The sequence below is a fragment of the Cuculus canorus genome, chromosome 15 (assembly GCF_017976375.1).
Source record: "Cuculus canorus isolate bCucCan1 chromosome 15, bCucCan1.pri, whole genome shotgun sequence".
Classification (NCBI taxonomy): domain Eukaryota; kingdom Metazoa; phylum Chordata; class Aves; order Cuculiformes; family Cuculidae; genus Cuculus; species Cuculus canorus.
In genome coordinates this window covers 1,290,694-1,311,554 of record NC_071415.1, presented here as the reverse complement: position 1 = coordinate 1,311,554, position 20,861 = coordinate 1,290,694, and the positions used below count along the sequence as shown (strand labels likewise).

The 20,861-nt window shown below is 55.5% G+C and overlaps 1 protein-coding gene across 1 annotated transcript; it reads right to left on the bottom strand.

The window, feature by feature from the left end:
* Positions 1 to 827: 827 nt before the first annotated feature.
* On the bottom strand, positions 828 to 20,806 carry NLRC3 (NLR family CARD domain containing 3). Its single transcript, XM_054081047.1, has 19 exons — positions 20,669 to 20,806; positions 13,790 to 13,909; positions 13,051 to 13,299; positions 9,969 to 11,712; positions 9,635 to 9,721; positions 9,076 to 9,159; positions 8,705 to 8,788; positions 7,806 to 7,889; positions 7,620 to 7,703; positions 6,677 to 6,760; positions 5,709 to 5,792; positions 5,007 to 5,090; positions 4,817 to 4,900; positions 4,449 to 4,532; positions 4,096 to 4,179; positions 3,891 to 3,974; positions 3,426 to 3,509; positions 3,045 to 3,128; positions 828 to 2,550 (listed from the first exon to the last, which is right to left on the bottom strand). The coding sequence occupies exons 2-19, from the start codon at positions 13,794 to 13,796 to the stop codon at positions 2,460 to 2,462; spliced, it is 3,270 nt and encodes a 1,089-aa protein (XP_053937022.1). The 5' UTR covers positions 13,797 to 13,909; positions 20,669 to 20,806; the 3' UTR covers positions 828 to 2,459.
* Positions 20,807 to 20,861: the final 55 nt, after the last annotated feature.

Genomic DNA, 20,861 nt, shown 5'->3' with positions numbered 1-20,861 from the left:
GGTGGGACAGGAGTTTGCAGGTAAATACAGTGCAGTTTTTGTGTGGTGATGGGACATATGTGGGTGCTGAAATGCACACTGGTGCTGAGCTGGCTGACAGGACACTTCTTTGCACGCTATAAGGCTAATTGGCATTTTGTATCTTGCTTCTAAGCCATCAGGCACAGAGATGGTGTTCTTAGTAGAAAAAAAGCTGTTAAAGCTGCAAAGCTGTTAGGGTGGTCCTGCAAGTGGGAAAGCGCGTGTGCTCTCATCTGAGGGGATGAGAATGTCTTGGGTTTAGGACCTGTTCTTAAAACTTTTTTTCCATGGTATGCAGGGATTCCGTTCTGTTCCTCCCGGTGTGCTGAGATATCTGACCCCTGAGAGAGAATTCCCACGAGACTGGGCCCATCTCCAGGTCTGAGCTGCAGTTAGAGTTACAGTTTTCTATGTTATTTCCTATACAGTAGTCTGAGATGTAAAGCTGACTTAATACCTTGAGTGTGGAGAGCCGGAGCCACATCAGGCAGCAGTGCCACCAGGTCTCGCAGCGCAGCGGCCGGGCTTTAGGAGAACCACGCTTTGAATCGCAGCTTCTTGTACCAGGCTTGAACAGCGGCGCTGTTAGCAGCCACCCCCAGTGCCAGTGAAAACTCTTTTCAGCTCACAAGTGTTTGTGTATAGCAAGGTATGTGCATATGCAGACAGATCAAGTAAATATAGTTCAAACTGTTGTTAACATCCTGTTTCCTGGAGCTGCAGGGCACAGAAGGGGCCCAGAGTTGTTGATTTTGCTCTCTGTTGGTGTTCCAGGTGACATTTCAGCTCAGTGTTAGGCACAGGCTGTGGGCAGAGCTGGACCGGATGCTCACTCTGCCCGGACATAGTGGAGAAAGAGATAGGATTTGAATCACGCAGCGTCACTGTGGAGAGCGTGCGCCAGGCCCTGACACCTCACGGAAAAGCCAAGAGCCCTCCTGTCACACCACGACAGGGTGTGGATTCTCCAGCCGGGGTAGCGGAGCACAATGCACCCTGAACGCCGCATGTTATGGTCCACAACCGAGAGAGGAAGGCAGCACAAGGCATCTTCTCGGCAAGGAACTGATTTATTTCCAAGTAGGTACCTATCACACAGCTCAACCCGGCATTTCTCCAGAGGTCCCTGAAGCAGTCTCTTGCTGCCCCGACTGCAGCTGCGATGTGGCTCAGGGTGGGCTCTGACTGGGGCAGAGGGGGCAGTGGCTGGAGGGGGCTCTGGGGGTTGTGTAGTCTGGCTCATGGTCCACCTGCAAACCTGGCACCTTCTGGAGAGTCACTGGGTCTCACCATGCATGTGAGGGCATCACCCAGCCCCTCTGCTTTGAGCAGCTGCCTGCCTGAAAAGTGACCTGCTCGGGGAGGGCCCTGCCTGCAGCTGGGACATCAGGACCATGCATCCCAAGGTGGCACAGCTTGTCACGGATGACTGCAGCAAGCGACCCAACAAACCCAGCGTTTACTCGAGAGGCAGGACTTAGTGATAAGGCAGTCCTGGTGTAGCACCTAGCTGTGTGTGATGGAGGTGGTCTGTCCTCATGCAGTGTGTTCCTCTTGCAAAATCCTCCCGCTCTTCCTGTTCTCCTGAGGGCTCCTGATTTCCCAAGGTGTCTCTAGATGGTTCCATTCCCATGCCTTGGGATGCCTGACTTTTTGAGAGGCTTTAATAGAGAACAGCACTGACAAACACCTCAGTTGCACCCGGCCAACCTGTTCTTAAGGGCATGGCAAACACACAGGCTGCACTCCCAGCCTCGGCCCCCGCTCTGAAGTGCCCCGGTCCAAAGATCTGCTTTCATCAAAGCAAGGAAATGGCAAACCTCTCATCTCCCTCTGGGATATCAAGGGAGCCTGCAGGACTGCGCTGTCTGTAGCCAGGAGGGAAGGGGCTACTGTGCCCATGTTTCACCCAGTTCTCCTGGGATCCCTGCCAGAGCTGGAAGGAGAATTGGCGCTGGGAGCAGAGCCCTGGAGCTCCGGCTGAGGTGCTGCCATGTTTGCCCACAGCGACTCAGGCTGGAAGGAGAGCACAGCTCTGGGCAGTCAGGATACGCTTGGTCTCGAGCAGCACCATGGAGATCACAGGAGGAGGTCACTGCTGCCAGCGGTGGCAGGTAAGTCACCCACAAAAACAATGTCTGGTGTGTGAGATCTACCCCCTCCTCCCTTTGCTTTTCACCAATTCCTTGAAGCTCCCCCAGTGCCTGGATGAACAGGGATGTGCTCATGCACCACCAGGCTTTCAGGCATTAGTGAGTCTTGACCCTCTGGCACTGTTGATCCAGAGGCCCCTGGTCCTCCTGGGCAGTGCCAGGGAGCTCAGGAGCCCTCCTTGCCCCAGCTCTCCTCCCCGAGGCAGGTGAGCGAAGGGCTGAGCAGCTGTGGAGTCACACTGGCCGAAGGGCCCCACTGAGCCACCTCGCTGCAGCCAGGGACCCTCACACATCCACAATGCAGTTGGGTGAGTTTGTCCGGATAGCGTCAGAGATCATCTTGGCTCCTGACTGGCCGATGCAGTTCCCCTGCAGGCTGGCAGCAAAGAGGAGTTCAGGCTTGGACACAAGGCAGAACAGCATTCTTGGTGGGTACCAAGATGCTCCCCAGCTTTGCACCAACATCCAGCACCATCTGCACCCTCCCCACGCCATCCAGGAGCTCTTGCTGGGACTCCAGTGACAAGTACTCTGGGTCTGAGTGTCCAGAGGCAGCCAGGTGAGAAGCTGGAGAAGGCCCTGGGGAGCTGGAGGGGCTGAGTAAGTCCCTGTGATATTTTGGAAAACAGTTGGCTTTTGAGGTTTTTTTTTAGCCCAGAGGCATCCCCACGGCGGAGCTGTGGGGTCTGGAGCTGTGCAGGGATGGTGGCTGTCATGCTGGGAGGAGCGCAGGGCACCCTTGCCCCCTGCCCCACTGGGGAGGTCCCTGTAGGGCAGCAGGATTGGGCAGTGCCACTGGTGGGAAAGGTCCCTTGATGGATCTGTGGTCTCCCCATCCCTGCCTTACCCTCCAGCGTAGCAGCCACTTACTTTACATATGTGAGGCAGTGGTTGCCCTTCAGAGCAGTGGCGATGCAGATGGCTCCATCCATGCCCAGGGAGTTTTCCTGAAGGCTGCGGGAGTTGGGAAGGTCAGAGAGCACCAGCCAGGTGGATGTGGCCATCAGGAGTGAAGGTCAGAAAGCACCAGCCAGGTGGATGTGGCCACCAGGAGTGAAGGTCAGAAAGTACCAGCCAGAGGGCTGTGGCCGCCAGCAGGGAATGCATGCCATGTATGTGGGCGTTGGGAAAAGCCACGAGCTCGGGTTTGTCCTACTGAGAGCTCCTGGCCTGGCCATCCCCTCACTGCTCCCTCCAGGAAGATCTGGAAAGGCTCTTCTTGATTCCCACCCCAGGGAGTGTGGTACTTACTTGAGCCAGCGGAGGCTGCAGTTCACCTTTAGCGCGTTGGCCATGGCCTTGGCCCCTGCCACGCCAATGGAATTTCCCCGCAAGCTGAGGAGGAAGGCGGGCGGTGAGGAAGAACAGCCTGGGGTGGCCCCTTGCTGTCTGTGGTGATGTGCGAAAGCAGACAAGGGGGGCTGGGAGCGTTCGTTAGAGCCTGGCGTTGTTCGCCTTGAAAACCTTGGACGTTGATAATGAAGGAGCCAGCGAGCAGAAGTTTACTGATAAGTGGGCACTGAACGCAAAACAGTGGGCGAGAGGAGGAGGTGGGAGAGGTGGCTCCACACCAGTGAGTTAAGGGACAGGCAAGCCAGGTCTGGTGGGAGACCGTGCAAGGAAGGAAGCAGTGCTGAGCTAAGGACCTGGGTCTTGGACACCCCGTGGGAGCAGTGCTGCAGCCATGGGCCCTTGGTGGCCCCACCAAACACTTACTCCAGGATCTGCAGGCTCCTGTTGACCATCAAAGCTTCTGCCAGGGCTTGGGCACCAGCCGCACCAATTGAAGCTGCCTGCAGGCTGCAAGAGAGCAAGGACCCTTCAGCACGCGTCATGAGGTGGCCATAGTGTGCTAATTGGAGAAGCTAATTAGACAGGCTGTGATCTAGGCCTCTCCCTGCTGCCTGGATAGGATACTCACTGGAGATCTGCCAGGGTTGTGTTGACCTTCAGCGTGGCAGAGAGGGCAGCCATTCCCTCGTCTCCGATGGCATTCTCCTGCAAGCTAAGCCATGCGAGTACTGTGTCTGCCCCCAGGGAACGAGCAGCGAGCACGGGGAACCGTGTGCCAGGCTTTCCCAAACAGCTTGAGTGCGGCCCCAGGCCACCATGCACTCACAGCCCCCCAGCCGGGGACACGCAGTGGGGTCACAGGATGGGCTGGAGCGCATGGAGGAGGCAGCAGGCGGAGCTGCCACTGCTGGAGTGGCGCGAGGGCAGAGACCTTGGGCAGGTCTCTGTAGGAAGACACTGTCCCCCCGGGTCCCCACTTACTCGAGGCTGGCCAGGCTGCTGTTGGACTGGAGGGCTTGTGCCAGGGCCGTGGCAGCTTTTGCCTGGATGAAGTTCCACTGCAAGCTGCAGACAGGAGGGAGTGGGAGGTGAATTCCAGGGCTGCGAGGATGCGAGGATGCTTCGCATCCTGCAGGCTCAGCATCAATGCACTCCCATCCAGTGTGGTGGAGGCTGTGAGGTGACCCATGTCCAAGACCCAGTGGGTCCTTCTGGGATGGCGGAGCCCACCTCCCTTGGAAGGGTGACCTCCTCTCACAGCCCGGAGGGGCTGAGGCCCAGGAGCGGTGTCCCTGCCCCGCGTCCATGCAAGGACCTTCACAACCATCCAGGTCCAAGGGGAAACTCACTGGAGGGACGTGAGCACCCGGTTCTCTTTCATGGCTAAAGCGATGGCCTTGCCGCCTTCGTCGTACAGCAGGTTTGCTGCTAAGCTAGAAGCAGGGAACAGAGGACACAGGTCACACACGCAGAGTTTGGGACCACTCCAGTGACACTGCACAGCAGTGTGGGTGCCCTCCTGTGGCCCATGGGACTTACTCGAGCTTTCTGAGGGTGCTGTTGGTCCGCAGGGCGTGGGCGATTGCAGGGCCCCCCTCTTTGCTGATGGAGTTCTCCCGCAGGCTGGGAAAGACATGGGGCTGGGGAGGAGTGGTTCCCACACAGCCCTCCTCGCTCTGGGGCTGAGACCATCTGTTGCAAGGGTTAATCTGTCTGACTTCATCTCCATCAGCATCTGCATCTCCATTCCCTGCACCTCCACCAGCACCACCATCTTCATTCCCTGCATCTGCATCTCCATTCCCTGCATCTCCATCAGTATCTGCATCTCCATTCCCTGCATCTCCATCAGCATCTGCGTCCCCATCAGCATCTGCATTTCCATTTCCTGCATCTCCATCAGCATCTACTGCTTCATTCCCTGCATCTCCATCAGCATCTGCTTCTCAATTCCCTGCATCTCCATTCTGTGTGCATCCCTCCAGCTGTGAGCACTGATGCCATTGGAATTTTTTTCCCATTCCTGCTGCTGTTGTTCTTTGTCAGACACAGCTGGACCAACGCTGTCCCAAGAGGAGAAAGCTAATGATGGAGAGAAAATGCTCACAGCCAGAGGAGGGACTGAGGCTGCTTTCAGTATCCCAGAACACTTGTGGAAACAACGAGGCACAAGGAGAAGTTCCCACATCCCGTGTCATGGCAGCAGCTTTTGCCAGGGTGGCCAGAGGGACCGTCACTTACTTGAGATTGAGGAGTCCTTTGTTGGAGCAGAGAGCTGCTGTCAGTGCGGTGACCCCGGCGCTGCTGATGGAATTGCTCTGGAGACTGAGACGAACAGGGGAAGGCGTGAGGCCGGGCCAGTCTTGGCCTCACAGGTGGGCTGCAGGGTTGTGTTTGGGGTGAAAAGTGCCCATTTCCCATTTCACTGAGAAACAAGCATCTCCCAGCTATGAGAGACAGGGAGAACCTGAGGCTAAAGGACCAACTTTGGGAGCACCAGGTCAGCATCTCCTGCTCACCACGGCAGCACCAGCCACACCAGGCACAGGTGATGGGTTTGCCAGCACTTGTGAGTGGCCACGTCCCAGGCCAGCTGTCACCGGGGCTGCTGGCTCAGCTCGGGGTGTGGTTCTTGCAGTCTTTGGGTCCTTGTCACAGAGTGGGAAGCCAGTGGGGGACCCAGAGCACAGCAGCCTGTCCGCAGGAGCCATCAGCCCTCTGTTCAAGGCAACCAGGAGGAACGGTCCCCTCTGGCTGCCACCCCCAAGGGGGATGAAGGGTGCACCATCCCACCCTGACTCTGCCAGGTCCCCGGCTGTCTCCTTCCTCATTAGCCAGCTTCCATCACATTTGGGAGAGAGAATGGCCCAAAGCTGCCAGTATCCTCCAAAACCAGGGGAAAAAAATCATCATCTGGGTTGAGGATTAACTCCTCCAGTGCTCCCCTGGTGAAGGCAGGGCCAGCCCAGCTGCTGCCGGCGTTGCCTGGAGGTGCTGTATGGTGCTCTGGCCTGCATGAAGAACACATGGCCCCATGCTGCTCCAGGACACATGGAGCGGGAGAGATGTCAGGAGGATCTGGGGTGGTATGAAAGGCTCTGGGAGCAGGGGAGGGACCCTGGAGAGGATGGAAGATGCTGGTGGAGTGAGGAAGCTGCCCTGGGCTCTGCTGAGCGAGCAGGTGACCAGGCACAGAGAGGGGGACTTACTCAAGGCTTTGCAGGCTGTGGTTCACCTTCAGAGCTTCAGCCAAGGCAACCGAGCCATTGTCTCCTACAGAGTTGCTGGAGAGTCTAAGACACAAGAAGAAGAGCAGGTTTTACCAGCAGCTGCACTGCACCCCGCTTAGATCCATCAGCAAAGGGTTCATCTTCCCTAAGGTCTTTCTGCTCGCTCTTTTGCAACGAAGCTGGTGAAAGGGCTGGAGAACAAGTCTTATGAGGAGTGGCTGAGGGCCCTGGGGTTATTTAGCCTGAAGAAGAGAAGGCTGAGGGGAGACCTCATCACTGTCTACAACTACCTGAACAGAGGTTGTAGAGAGGTGGGTGCTGGTCTCTTCTTCCAAGTGGTAGGTGATGGGACGAGAGGGAGTGGCCTCAAGCTGCACCAAGGCAGGTTCAGATTGGATGTTAGAAAAATTTCTTCACCAAAAGGGTTCTCAAGCACTGGCAGAGGCTGCCCAGGGAGGTGGTGGAGTCTCCATCCCTGGAGGTGTTTGAAAGACTGGCAGATGAAGGGCTTAGGGATATGATTTACTAGTGGTCACGTACAGTTGGGCTTGATCTCAAAGGTCTTTCCCAACCTAGTGATTCCATGCTCCAGCAATAAGCATGAACTTGGTGCAGGCGTGCCTGCACACACCTCTGTCCTCGGGTTTGAGCTGAAATAACTTTTAATGCATCCACAGGGCCTGGAGACCTGCCCCTCACCTTTGCTGGAGGGAAGACTTGAGTTCTCGGTTCTTTATGTGGCTCCCTGCATCCCCATTGATATGGAGAGCTTCTCCAAAAGCAGCACTGGGGTCCTTGCCCCCTCCACCCACACCAGCCCCTTGGGCAGAGCTGGCAGAACCTGTCCTGCCTGTGTTACGTGGCCCAGAGCTCCTGCCAGCCCTCGTGGCATCACCATCCCTCCACCTCATGGTGCTCTTACATCAGCTCCTTCAGGCTGCAGTTCTGCTTCAGCGCCTCTGCTATTTCCCTGGCACCGTGGGCTCCGATGGCGTTTTTCTGCAGGCTGCAAAGGTGAGGAAGGCACCCATGAATATCTGGAGCCACGTCCCCCTCAGTGGCACCTCTGGGTGGCTGGGAGGGGGGACAGCAGGTCCTGGTCACTCACTGCAGGGTGGTCAGCCTGTGGTTGGTCAACAGGGCCTCAGCCAGGAAGGTGGCACCATCCTCCTTGATGACGTTGTGCTGCAGGCTGCAGGGAGAGAGGAGCAAAGCTGTGCATGGCAGCCACCACAGTGGGGCGAGGGGCCATGCAGGGTGGTGCTCACTTGCCCTAGTGTTTGCTTGCCCTGCGTCTGGTGTGAGAAGGACATTTGGCCCCTGAGCATCCCTGCGCAGGGTTCCCCCTTCCCTCTTTTCCCAGAGAAGATGCCTCTTTCTGTGCACCAGCACCCTTTGAGCTCCTGCATGAAGGATGGACCTGGACCTCAACTTCAACCTCAACTTTCAACTTCTACCGCAGCCTTCAGCCTTCCACCTCAGCCTTCAGCCTTCTACCTCAACCTTCAGCCTTCAACCTCAACCTTCAGCCTTCCACCTCAGCCTTCAGCCTTCCACCTCAGCCTTCAGCCTTCCACCTCAGCCTTCAGCCTTCCACCTCAACCTTCAGCCTTCTACCTCAGCCTTCAGCCTTCTACCTCAACCTTCAGCCTTCAACCTCAACCTTCAGCCTTCCACCTCAGCCTTCAGCCTTCCACCTCAGCCTTCAGCCTTCCACCTCAACCTTCAGCCTTCAACCTCAACCTTCAGCCTTCTACCTCAACCTTCAGCCTTCTACCTCAGCCTGGCCCACTGATGCTGAGAGGCAGGAGAGTCCCACGATCTCTGGCCCAAGGCTGCTCCGGTTTCTGGGTCTCTGCAGCTGCCTGCTGCCTGGCATGACCAAACCAGGGTGTGCCCAGGGTCTCCCCACCTGCTGGGCTTTGAGGTGGGGAAAACCTCAGTGGAGCTGGAGGGGGCTTGTCCTATGGATCTGCTCCTGGAGCTGCTGCAGAAGTTGAGACTTACTTCAGGGAGAGCAGGACTTGATTTTTTTTCAGTCCATCAGCCAGTGCTTTCACTCCGGTGGGGCCGATGGAGTTGCTCCTCAGGCTGGGGTGAAATGGGCAGAAAAGCCAAGGTTAGAAAAGCCTGAGTGGCCTGTGCCCGGTTTGAGCTGAATGAATCCGTGTGGCTCAATCTCAGTTACTGCTGGGGTGGGACATCAGCCCGGCAGCTCACAAGAGTTACATTCACCTTTTGAGCTGTGGTGGCTTCAGGGGCTGGAGACCCTGCCTGGCTCCATCAGGCCAGGTGGATCCTGCCCCACTGTGGCCATGGGAGCGGTTCCCAGTGGAGCAAACCTACGTGGCAGGAGCTGGTAAAGGGGAAGCACTTACTCCAGTGTCGTCAAGCTCCTGTTCACCAGTAGTGACTTGGCCAGTGCTTTGGCTCCTTTGTTGCTGATCTGGTTTTCTGCCAGGCTGCCCAGAAAAGAAAAATCAGGTGTTTTTCTGGGGAAGAAAGAAGGTTTTTCATCTGGCATATCCCAGGACACAGCTGGGACAGGAGAGCAGAGTAAAGCCATGGGAAGCATTTGGTTCATGGTACCACCGTGCAAAGCGGTGATTGCTTCGAGGTCTGCTCTTCTGGGGTGGACACCAGGCAGGGGATTGTAAGTACGGAGTGGAAGGGAAGTTTCTAGTTTTTAGGAACAGTGAGGAGGCAGCAGTCCCAGGAAGACTGGGCGAGACAGCCTGCCCAGCCACCAGCAGGACACAGCGGGAAAGGTCCCTGAGCCTGGGTGCAGGAGATCATGTGGGGCTGTCTTTGTCACTAGGCATCTTAGGAGCCAGCAGGAGAGATGTTCCTGGAGGATCCTTACCCTGGTTTTGAGGTGCCTCTAGCTCCACTCTGCATCCCCAGGAAGAGCCTGTCTGCTCTGGGGCAGGTCCTTACCTGAGCTTCTGGATCTGGCAGTCCTTCGCGCTCAGCACACTGGCCAGCAGCTCCATCACATTGTCCTTAAACTGGTTATTGTCCAGTCTGGAGAAAACACCAGGAAAGAGCACAAGCAAGTGTTTGGAGAATAAAGTGGAGAAAGAACTACCCTCCTGTGACGTCTGCCCATCACAGGTGGAAAAGCTCAAGCACAGAAGCAGAGCTGACCCAGTGCCATCCCCAGGGCGCCTCTCTGCTGGTGGGCTGTGTTGGTGGGCCCATGTCCCCATCGACACCCAGGATTTTGAGTTACAGCCCAGCACCCCTGCTTGCTTCTCCGACCAGGACTCACCTGAGGTTGTGGCAGAAGAGGAGCTGGGAGAGGAGGCTTTTACAGGTGTTGTAGGTGAGGCAACTGGAGAGGTTCGTCTCCTCCATGCAGGCATCAGAGACCTGCAGGAGATAAGCCAGGGCAGAGCAGTTCACGGGGGTGAGCATCCCGGCCAAGCTCTCAGTCTTCATCGCATCTTCCACAGTCTTAGCAATCTCCACGTGCTGAATTTCATACAGGCAGTGCATGGTGTTGACTGTCCGCGAAGAGATGACATAGTCAGTGTTCAAGCAGCCCTGGAGGAAGCTGATCACTTGGCTCCTGAAACTGTTGTGCTCATCCTTCACCAGCAGCCACCCGGAGAGCAGCTTGTTCACCTGTGGGGAGAGGAACCCGGAGAGAAAACGCACAAAGATGTCCATCTGCCTGTCCTCTGCCTGCAGCGACCTCTGAACCGCATTCTTGAAGTGGCTGAGGAAACCCAACTTGGGCCAGGACATCCCACTCTCTGTGAAGAGGTCGAATATTGCCCGCTTGGCAGCCGTGTAATAATAAATAGCAGCTAGAAACTCCTGGATGGTCAAGTGGGAGAAGAAGTAGGCTGTGAAGGACTGCTTCTCTTCTTTGAGCAGGAGGCGACTGCACAAGCTGCTCTGCAGCAAGGAAAGGTCAATGCCATACACCTTCATGTCCTGATCGTAGAACACGTATTTCTTTTTGAGCAGGCCGTAGAAGGCCAATCTGCCCAGGCTGCCCACGATCTTCTTGCTGTTGTTCACAACCTGCTCAATCCTGAGGGTTTCTCTTGGCTTTTCCAGCCAGTCGCTGCTCAGAGCCATTTTAAAATAGTAGGAGTAGATTTCTGATAGGGTTTTGGGGATGGAAGTTGTTTCTTCGGGTTGATCGGTGCTATTTTTTAGGTAATGACCAATTGAGGAGCCAGAAATCCAGCAAAAGCCAGGAACGGTGCACAGGACGTGTAACGACTTGTTAGCCCTGATGTGGTGCAGGACTTGGCCAGATAGTTCTCTATTGTCAAGGAACATCTGATCCAAGAAGTCCTTCATCTCTGTAGCTCCAAACCCTCGTATTTCCGTCATCCGGTCAATAAGCCCACCGGGAATTTGGCTGGCTGCTGTTGGCCGCGACGTCACCCAGACAGAGGCCTCCTGCAGCAGGTTGCCGCGTATGATATTGGTGATCAGGTTGTCCACTTGGATCTCCTTTTTGGGATCGGTACATATTACTGTGTTGGAAAAATCCAAAGGCGTCTTGAACTCATCCAAGCCGTCGAGGATCAGCAGGGTCCTGGCAGCTCCCACCGAGATGCAGTTTGGTTCGGTGATGTGAGGGAACGCCAAGCAGATGAGCCGCTCAGCAGAGAGCTTCTCATAGGTGTTGAGTTCCCGGAAAGTGAGGGGCAGCACAAAGATGATGTCCCTGTTGATCTCCCCCTTTGCCCAAGTGTAGACAAACAGCTTCACCAGTGTGCTTTTGCCAATCCCAGCCACTCCAATGGTGACAGAGATCCGAGGTGGGATGCTGACCTTGGAAAGAGGCAGGAAGAGCTTCTCCAGAGGGATGCTCTTGGATACGTTTTGTAGGCCTTTGGTGGCTTCAATCTGCAGGATGTCGTGCTCCTTCTGCTGGATATCGGTCAAACCTTCCACCAGCAGCAGGTTCATGAGTCGCTGCAGGGGTCCTGTCTCCAAGCCATTCCCGTAGTAGCTTTGGAGGCTCTCCAGGTGCTTCTGCACTATGGGTTCTGCACAGAGAAAAATGAAACGGGTGAAATGAGGAGGAGGATGGTTGGCACAACTGTAAATGAGAGATGCTGCTTCACTTCTGCCATGCTCACACAGAGAGGCAACCTCATGGAGCCCTTACATCCAGCAGGAACGGTTGTGCCAGGGCCCACAGGACACCTATAAGCTTAAATGGCCTTGAGCCTCACCCACCTTCTCCAGCAGCCCATTTAAGTTCAGCCCTGGGCCTTCAGCCCCTGCCTAAGCTGTGTTGTAGGAACACTTGTCTACAACACCATTGTGCCAGTGCCTGCTGTGGACCTTGTTGATCTGGACCTTGATCTTGGACTTTATTGCTCCGCATTTGCCTAGTGACCACTGGATCATGTCTGAACGTGCTTGCCCTCAGTGAACCTGATCCTGACCTCTGGATTGACTTCTTGACTTGACGTCAACCCTGCCTCATCACCATGAACTTGCCTGATGAGCTGAACCCTTGGATGAGCCTGGGGACCATCACTGGACCTTTCCTGCTCGGCTGGTGCAGGTACCACAGCCCCTGGTACAGAGTATTGAAACTCTCCAGCAAAGGCTGGACAAGCAGGGGATGGTGCTGAGATTCACGGCAGACACCAGCCAAGGCTGGAGCCTTCCAACCAGGAGGGAATCTAAGGAAACCTTTTCTGGTAAGAGAGCTGCAAGGAGAGCCTGCAGTTGGGGCAGCCACCAATGGGTTCAGGAATGCCCAGCTGTCTTCCTCCTGCTCTCCCCATGTTCCCAGCACAGTAGCTGGGAGTGACTGGTCTGGCCTGGACATTGAGGACATTAAAGATTCTTTGGGCTGCTCAGAGAGGAGTGCTGAGGGCAGCCTGGAGGAATCATAGAGTCATGGAATGGTTTGGCTTGGAAGGGACATTAAAGATCATCCAGTTCCAACTCCCTTGCCATGGGCAGGGACTCCTCCCACTGGATCAGGCTGCCCAAAGCCCCATCCAACCTGGCCTGGAACCCCTCCAGGGATGGGGCAGCCTCAACTTCCCTGGGCAACCTGTTCCAGGGCCTCACCCCTCTCATGGTGAAGAAATTCTTCCTTATGTCCAGGCCAAATCTGCCCCTTTCCAGTTTATACCCCTTTCCCCGTCATCTGAGGGACCCCTGAGAAAGGTCCCTCAGACCCGGCAGAGGGCCCCTATCACTCCCTGGCTGTGTCCTTCCTCAACAGAGACCCTGAGGTGGCACCGTCACTTGCATGGACACTCCCATTGGAGTGCCCAACCCTGCCCAGCACATCTTGGGGTGCTCCAGGAAGCGCCCAAAGCCAAGACACCCTTCATTGTGGTCCACAGTGGACTGCCTACCATAGACAGTGATGTGAAGGTAGAGCTGGGAGTTGGTGGTCTCAATGAAGGTCTGCAGGGACTGGGAGGCGTAGCTGCCCTTGCCAGCCAGCGCATCCACCACTGCCCTCACCTGCTCGGGCAGGGAGCTCGCCTCCTGCACCTCCGCTGTGAGGAGGTCCAGCCTCCACAGGTAGCAGATGATCTCCTCCAGGAACTGTGGTGAGATGGACCTCACCAGCTGCTTGCGGTAGCGGTTGATCCAAGCCTCTGCAGGAGAGGAGAGCAGGAGAGTTGGGTCTAGGACAAGCGCTGGGCACATTGCACAGGGGTGGTGGGGAAAGGCAGCAATGAACACCCCCATCTGCCTCTGAAGACAGCAGGGAGTAAACTGGACTCCTCCAGAGCAACCTGTTGAAGTCCTCCTTGAGATTATGCCATCCCAAAGCTGTGGTAGGCTGTTTTGTTAGGAGCTGCTTGGTCAAGCAAGCAGCTATTGAAATTGGAGTCAAAGAAAGCAAAGAACACAATCATGAAATGATGTTTCCTCCTGGAAACCAAGCCCACACAGACATAAAAGTCTGAGCAAGATTGTTTATCTTCAGAGACAGTTGTCCCCCCTGTGCCAGCACAGCAGCCCCCAAGCCCTTGGACTAGGAACCACTGTCAACCCTAATGCCTTGGTGCTCCACTTTGTTCCGTTTTTTAATTCGAAGCTCCACCATGATGGTGGACCTCCAGCTGCCCAGCCACTGCTCACCTTCCATCAGAGGCCTCCCATGACATGGGTGATCCCTGGGCGAGGAGCGCTGTGTTCGCCCCGTGTCCTCCTGGCCAGCTCACAGCATCAGTTGAGGCTCCTCAGCCTTTATCCATGTTCCTGGTGGAAGAAGAGGAAAAACATCAGGAGCAGCATGGGAGGGAACCCACCTTGAGCTAACATGGTGCTGACTGTGGTTGAGCCAAGGGTCCATTTGTCAGCTTTTGGTTAAGACCAGAGTCCCCAGTGCTGCGGACCTGGCAGGGACAGAGCCAGGACCGTCACAATGCAACATCTTTGCCCAAACCTCATGTGCTACAAACTTGGTGCCTTCCCTACCACCACCACTTGTGTCAGAGCCTTTCTTGGGCAGAGTGATTGCCTCAGTTGCCCTGAGGGTGCCCCCATGCCATCCACAGGCCACCAGGTGAGCACCCAAGTGCCACCACTGTCACTGCTTGCACATTCTCCTTCTCTGTGTTGTGAAGGAAGTCGTTGGGTAGCACGCAGAACGATGAAGGGCTTGTTTCGGTTTCGAACCCACCTCACCACCATCAAGAGCGTCTGTCAGGGCTTGCTGAGCACGGCCAACACCACATCCTGTTGCAGAGCTCAGTAGGTTCTACACTTTTGGCAGCACTGGTGAATCATCACCCGGAGAAGAGCATCTACCTGCTCCCTCCCCCTCGGCTGCTGCCAAACCACGCTGAGGGTTTGCTGTTCATCTTTTAGGTGCATCTGCTCACCGAGTCCTATTGCTTGTAGAGCAGAGGTGGAGAGGAAAATGTCTCTGTACCTAAGAGTGCCCACAGCTTCACCTCTGGTGGCAGATGGCACCATGCTGTGGCCTCTCCACCAGCTCCAAAGCCATCTCCAGGAGCTGGCAGCGTCCAGGCAGGAACACCTCAGCCCCAGGAGCCATCTGACCATAGCAGTGATGCAAACACAGTGTCCTGGCCTGTGTCCTGGCACAGCACCCTTTCCTCACCTCTACCTGGCCTACAGGATGCTGGGGGTACATACGCTCTCCCCCATGCAGGAGGCACTGTAAGGAGGTCCCTGCCCGCTGGCAGCGTTGCCTTTGCCCAAACCCACTCCTGAGTGGGACGTGAGCACCGTGGGGGCTTCAGGGCAGCCTCACCAATAAGTACAGGTAACGCTCACTTTCTTTGGTCAAACCCAATCTCTTCCAGGGAGGGCGCACAAATGGGGCCTGCAGGAAAGCTGGGAAGGGGCCCTGGATCAGGGAGGGCAGGGATAGGATGAGGGGAAATGGTTTTCAGCTGACAGAGGGGAGATGGAGATGAGATCTTAGGGAGAAATGTTTTGCTGTGAGGGTGGGGAGGCCCTGGCCCGGGTTGCCCAGAGCAGTGGTGGCTGCCCCATCCCTGGAGGGGTTCCAGGCCAGGTGGGATGGGGCTGTGAGCCCCTGATCCAGTGGGGGTTGAAACTGGCTTTAAGGTCCCTTCCAACCCACACCATCCTGTGATTCTGTGAAAGCTTTGTCCATGGTTAGGTCCATGATGTTAAGGTTAAGGTGCTTAGGACGAACCCTTTGCAGACTCTTCTCTTCATCCTCCTGCCAGGAGATCGATGCTGAGATTTATTTCTCCTACCAGAAGCAGCCCCGCTTTTGGGTGATGGCCAGGCTGCAGGAGACACAACCAGGCAGAGCATCTCTCAGTGCTGAGTCCCTCACAGACCCCTCTGGCTGGATCTCTCACCCTTCACAGCACATCCTGCAGAGTGGGGTAAGCGTTTCAGAGGTTCTGGTTGACGAGGAGCCAGCCCATCCCTACCTGCCCAAGTGGCTTCACACAGGGGTTGGACAAGCCTTCATAGGGCTGGGGGGAGATGTTGTGGCTGAGTCTGAACCCACAATCTTACACTCCAGAAGGGAAATGTGGATACTCCTACTTCTCCTCAGCTGCCCAGCTCTAGTTTCAGAGATCACAGAGGTCCACACTCCCCTGGCTGTGATAGTGACCCCGCAGCAAAGCCCTCTTCTCCATACAGGGAGCAGCAGGGCTGTGGCAGCAGCTTCCCTTGCTCTTCACCCTCGAGGCTGTGGCTTGGTTAATTAAGATTCCTTGTATAAAGGAGCTCAGTGAACATTCACAGTGAAATTTTCGCCCTTTGGTGTCTTCTTGTCTCTGACCGCCCTGGGAAGTTCAATCAAGTCTTTGCAAACAGCAGTCCCCGGGTCTCCCATCTTTGCTGTGCAACCAAGAACACAGCCAAAACGCAAGGGTTTTGCTCTTGCAGCGATGTTTCCTGCAGCCCTTTCTCTGCAACGAGCAGGCAGGAAAAAGCTCTTTGACGGGGTGAAGGCTGTTCTAACACCTGAGATTATTTTGGCCGTGTCTACCTCAAAGTGTGATCCTGCTGCTGGAACCCAGCAGCCATAGGTCAGCTTGTGCAAAGGCATCTGACTGGGGGAATAAAGCAGCAGAAGATGTAAAGGAGCAAAAGAAATACGGCAGTGGCTGGAGTTCTTTTCTGCTTCCAGTAGAGAAGTTCCAGGCGCAGCTATAGATCCACCCAGTGATGCTGGAGGCTTCATCCTAGGGGAGCGAAGGGTGCCATCTACTCTTACATGAGCTGTCCAGGGGGTGGAGGCCAATCTCTCTAACACCTACAGAGATCCAAGGTGTTTCCAGGATGTGGTCCAGCCCATCCCAAGGCTGCCAGGATGGGTTGTCTTCTGGAAGTGCTGCACTTGCCCGTGCCTGAGACTGGAAAGCGGTGTCCACATCCATCCTGTGTGCACAGAACTCAGCGCTGGGTTTGCAGCTGTCCCTTGGGCAGGATCAAACAGGGAGAAGTGCTTGTCCCTGCCTCACTGGCAGCTGGAGAAGCAGTGATCCAGGGATGGTTTGTGTCTGCCCTCCCTTGCTGCCTGCATCCCTAGGGGCACCAGGGTAAGGAGCTGGAGGGCAAGAGAACTGATGAACGGTGTCTGCGAGCCCCAGGGAGATGTTGTTGGCAAGAACTTGCCATTAGCATTTTTTTTGCCTGGTGTGATCCAAAAGCCCAGTGCAGGGGAACATCCTCCTATCTGAGGATGTCCAGCCAACACGGATGTGTCCTTCTAGCAGCTTCAATCCAGTGTCCCACCACCTCCACATTCCACCACGCCTGTTTAGCAGAGGGCCCATGCCCAAAACCCATCAATGCTGGGGAGGCACAACCACCGTGCTGGAAGGTCCCTGACCATGCGCACAGACAGCCCTCTACCAAACAACTGCTGAGGTTTCCATCACTGCGTGTCCTGCTCTAAGATCCAAACTGCCCGGCATCAACACTGGAAAACATGGACCCAGACAGACCTGTTTCTGCTCATCTCTGATTCTAATTACGTACATGAACTTTTGCTCCTGGAAGTCCAACGCGCCAGGGCATCTGAGATGAAGGGATGGTCCTGGGATGGCCAAAGCACAAAGGTGCCTGGAGGTAACAGATATTTACTGCCTCTCAGATCTTCCACCTGTCAGGAGGTGATTTTGGTTTCCATAGAGCAGCCATTCTCCTCTTAACAGATCCATTGCCCTGTGCTTTGGGAATCTGTGGAGGATTGGGGACCGTCTCATGCCAGGAGCTGCCACCAGCATCACGGCCACATCAGGCTGCAACACTCAGCAGCTGGAAATTTGTGGTCGTCACTACGTGGGGGCTCGTGGGCAGATCTATGGGCAACATCACCTTCGGGGACGTGACCTGCTGCAGAGGGCTGGAGAGGGGTGAAGGGTGCTGAGTCTAGATGGACAAGAGCTCCTGGATGGCTGCAGGGACCCACATATGAAAGCATCAGAAAATGGGCTGCTCTACAGTGTTTAGGTATGTTTCAAGCTTGTAAGAACTAATAATTGCATCATTAACCAGGCACCTGAAGGAACAGGGAAATGTCCACTCCAGCATGGTCTGTGTCTGCAGACATGGAGAAACCCCCAGCAGAGCCGCTGCCTTCTCCCTGTCACCGTGGGCTTTGCCCGTGCAGCCAGTTCCTCAGAGGTCTCCAGTTTGGGGTGCTGTGTCTCGGTGCAGCTCGAGCCTCAGCAGCACAGCACCCATCTCACCGCTGCTCTCCCTCCCCCAGACATGGGAACAGAGAGAAACCAGCCCTGTGAGACCTTCCCACCACTTCCTGGCGCACTGGGTTTCCTCCAGCGAATCTCCTGTTCCTTTACCACCACACCCCCAGGGCTTTTAGTCATTCCTCCTGATCCACACTGAACTGATCCCATTTTGGAGGACAGCAAGCTGAACACAGAAGCATTTGCCAAGCCAACATCTCCAGCCATTCCTCATGGACTGATGAACTGAGCAGATCCCGAAGCCAGGATACAGGCTGCCACCTTTTGGCAGAACTGGAAAGATTCCACATTATTCATTTATGTTAATTAAGTGAAGCGATGAACACCCAATTATGGAACTTGCTGATTTGCAGGTATCCCACTTATGTGTGTCTGTGTGACTTTCAGAGGCAGACGTACTTATTTTGGTCTGAATTTAAAGCTAGCAAACTTCACTGCAAACACAAGCGACCTCCTGTGCCAAAACCAAGCAGTTTGGGATGGCTTTTCCCAAATCATAGAATCATTAAGTTTGGAAAAGACCTCTTAGGCTCATCCGGTCCAATCATCAGCCCAACCCCACCATGCCTGGTAAACCGTGTCCCTGGTGTCACATCTACGTGTTTGTTGAACCCCTCCAGGGATGGAGACTCCCCCACTGTCCTGGGCAGCCTCTGCCAGGGCTTCACCACTCTTTTGGTAGAGAAAAGCTTCCCAATATCCAATGTAAACCACTCTGTCAGTGAATAAATGTTTCCTAGTAGCCAATCTAAACCTCCCCTTGAGGCCATTTCCTCTCATCCCATCCCCTGTCACTTGGGAGCAGAGCCCAGCACCCACCTCGCTCCAACCTCCTTTCCAGGAGCTGCAGAGAGTGATGAGGTCTCCCCTCAGCCTCCTCTTCTCCAGGCTAAACAGCCCCAGGGCCCTCAGCCGCTCCCACAACCCCTGTTCTCCAGACCCCTCTCCAGCTCCGTTCCCTTCTCTGGATGTGCTCCAGCCCCTCAAGATGTTTCTTGGGGTGAGGGACCCAAATCTCACCCAGGACTGTGGCTCAATACTGTGCATACAAAGCCTCAACCAGAATAACAGGGCCCAGACACAGTGGGAGGTGAACAGCAGGTTGTGGAGGGGAGCTGTGAGGGACCCCTGGGCTGAATGCCAACAGTTCCAATTCCAGATCTCACCAGGAAAAAGCAAAGATCACTTACGAGTAATTCTAAATGGATAAAGCCAAAACAAAGTTCAGAGAGAAGGTCCCTGGCAAGGTACTGCTACACCTCGCAAGCTGCAAAATGAGAAATTATAGAATCACCAGGTTGGAAAAGACCTCCTGGATCATCAGGTCTAACCGATTATGTGTTTATTGAGCTGATTGTGTCCGCAGGACACTACCACGGACATACATACAGCCGACTGATTGAAAAGCACATCCTCTCCCTGCAAACAGCTCCTGCTCTTCTCCACTACAAGGTCTCAGGACATCAGCATGAAGATTGGGAAGGAGCTGCTGCCAGCTGCCTCCACCACCGACACCAGCCCCAGCCCCTGGCCCCAGCGAGAGTGCAGAGCTCGGGGGTGCTGAGCAGTACCCTCCCCGGCACCCTGGTGGGGTTTGGCACTCAGAGTCAGCCCTGGCTTTCAGGTGTTGCAGAGCATCCCTCTGAATCGCAGATTTGGAATGCAAAGGCAGCCGTGAGTTTTCCAGAAAGAAACTTCCATGCAACCTGGACATTATTTGTGCCGAGCTCTGCCCCAAAAATTTGGCCTCAGGTGACCCTTCCACGCAGCAGCCAAACCCCGGGCACTGGTGACATCTCAGTGGGTGACAGCGCCCAGCCTGTGCTCCACTGGTCCTCTCCTCGTATACCTACAGGTATATCATACCTGCAGCATATATAATGCCCCTAATGACCTTATAGTGCTTAAATAACAGCAGAATTAAATGTAACACATCGATACAGCCCTGCGTGCCCCGGGCTGCCTCCCCACACAGCCGCAAAGCCACTGGGCATGGCCACATGGCCCCTGCTGAGCTCCACCACCTCGACCCTTCACCGTCTGCCTCTGGGTCCTACACAGTGTTGGGGGCAGTGCAAAGGGCTGAAGAAGGTACCATCAGCTGCTTTAGAGACCTCGATGTGGCTGTTCCCTCTGGGTGAGCTCCAGCAAGACGTGCTGAGCCCATTTCTCAACGGGGGACACAGGGATGCAGCTCTGGGTTTCAAGGTCCCTCAGTCATAGACTGCCGACCTCCCGAGGACCCTGCCTCGCTCTTTGGTGCGGTTTTACACCGTCCCACAGGCAAGTCTGTCCCTAATCTCATCCTTTTCTATTTGTGGTACCTGTTGGGGATTTTTTTGGGGTGGTTTTGAAGTGGAATGAATTCAGTAAGCGACATTAACACAGAGGCAAAACTGATGCTGCACAAGGCAGAGAGGCTTTGCGTGGGCAGGGCAGCTTGGCTGCGGCTGCATTCAAGCCTGGGCAGGTGGCAGCAGACAAGGGGACAGGATTTGTGACAAGTGCAGGGTCCCCCAGGAGGTCCTGTCGCTCAGAGTTGTGCACCACCGCACCCGTTCCTGCAGCACCGGCGGCTGTGCCATGCCAGCCTGCTCTGCCGGCTGCCGTTGGTCACATCTTCCCATCCCAGGGACCAACAGCTCCTGGCCCTGCCACGGGTTGGCCCAATGACTCCATTCCAAGTGGCCATTGCAGCTGCTCATCCCTGCATGGGAGCACCAAACGATGCCTCCCCTTCTCCCTGTACCCTTCCAAATCAAACCCAGCCCCACCAAAACCTTACCGTGGCCTCGTGCTGCCTTCCCCAGGTCTGCGTGGGAGCGGGAGAGCAGAGAGGTATCCTCGTCGTGGTGGGAGGATGCAGCCCCTCCGTGCTGTGCTCAGCCCTTTATCCCCAGAGCTTTGCTTCCTCCTCGCCTGGATGCTCAAGTTCAAGGGAAATAATGGAAGTCCCTCCAGTTGGCAGCCCCTGGAAA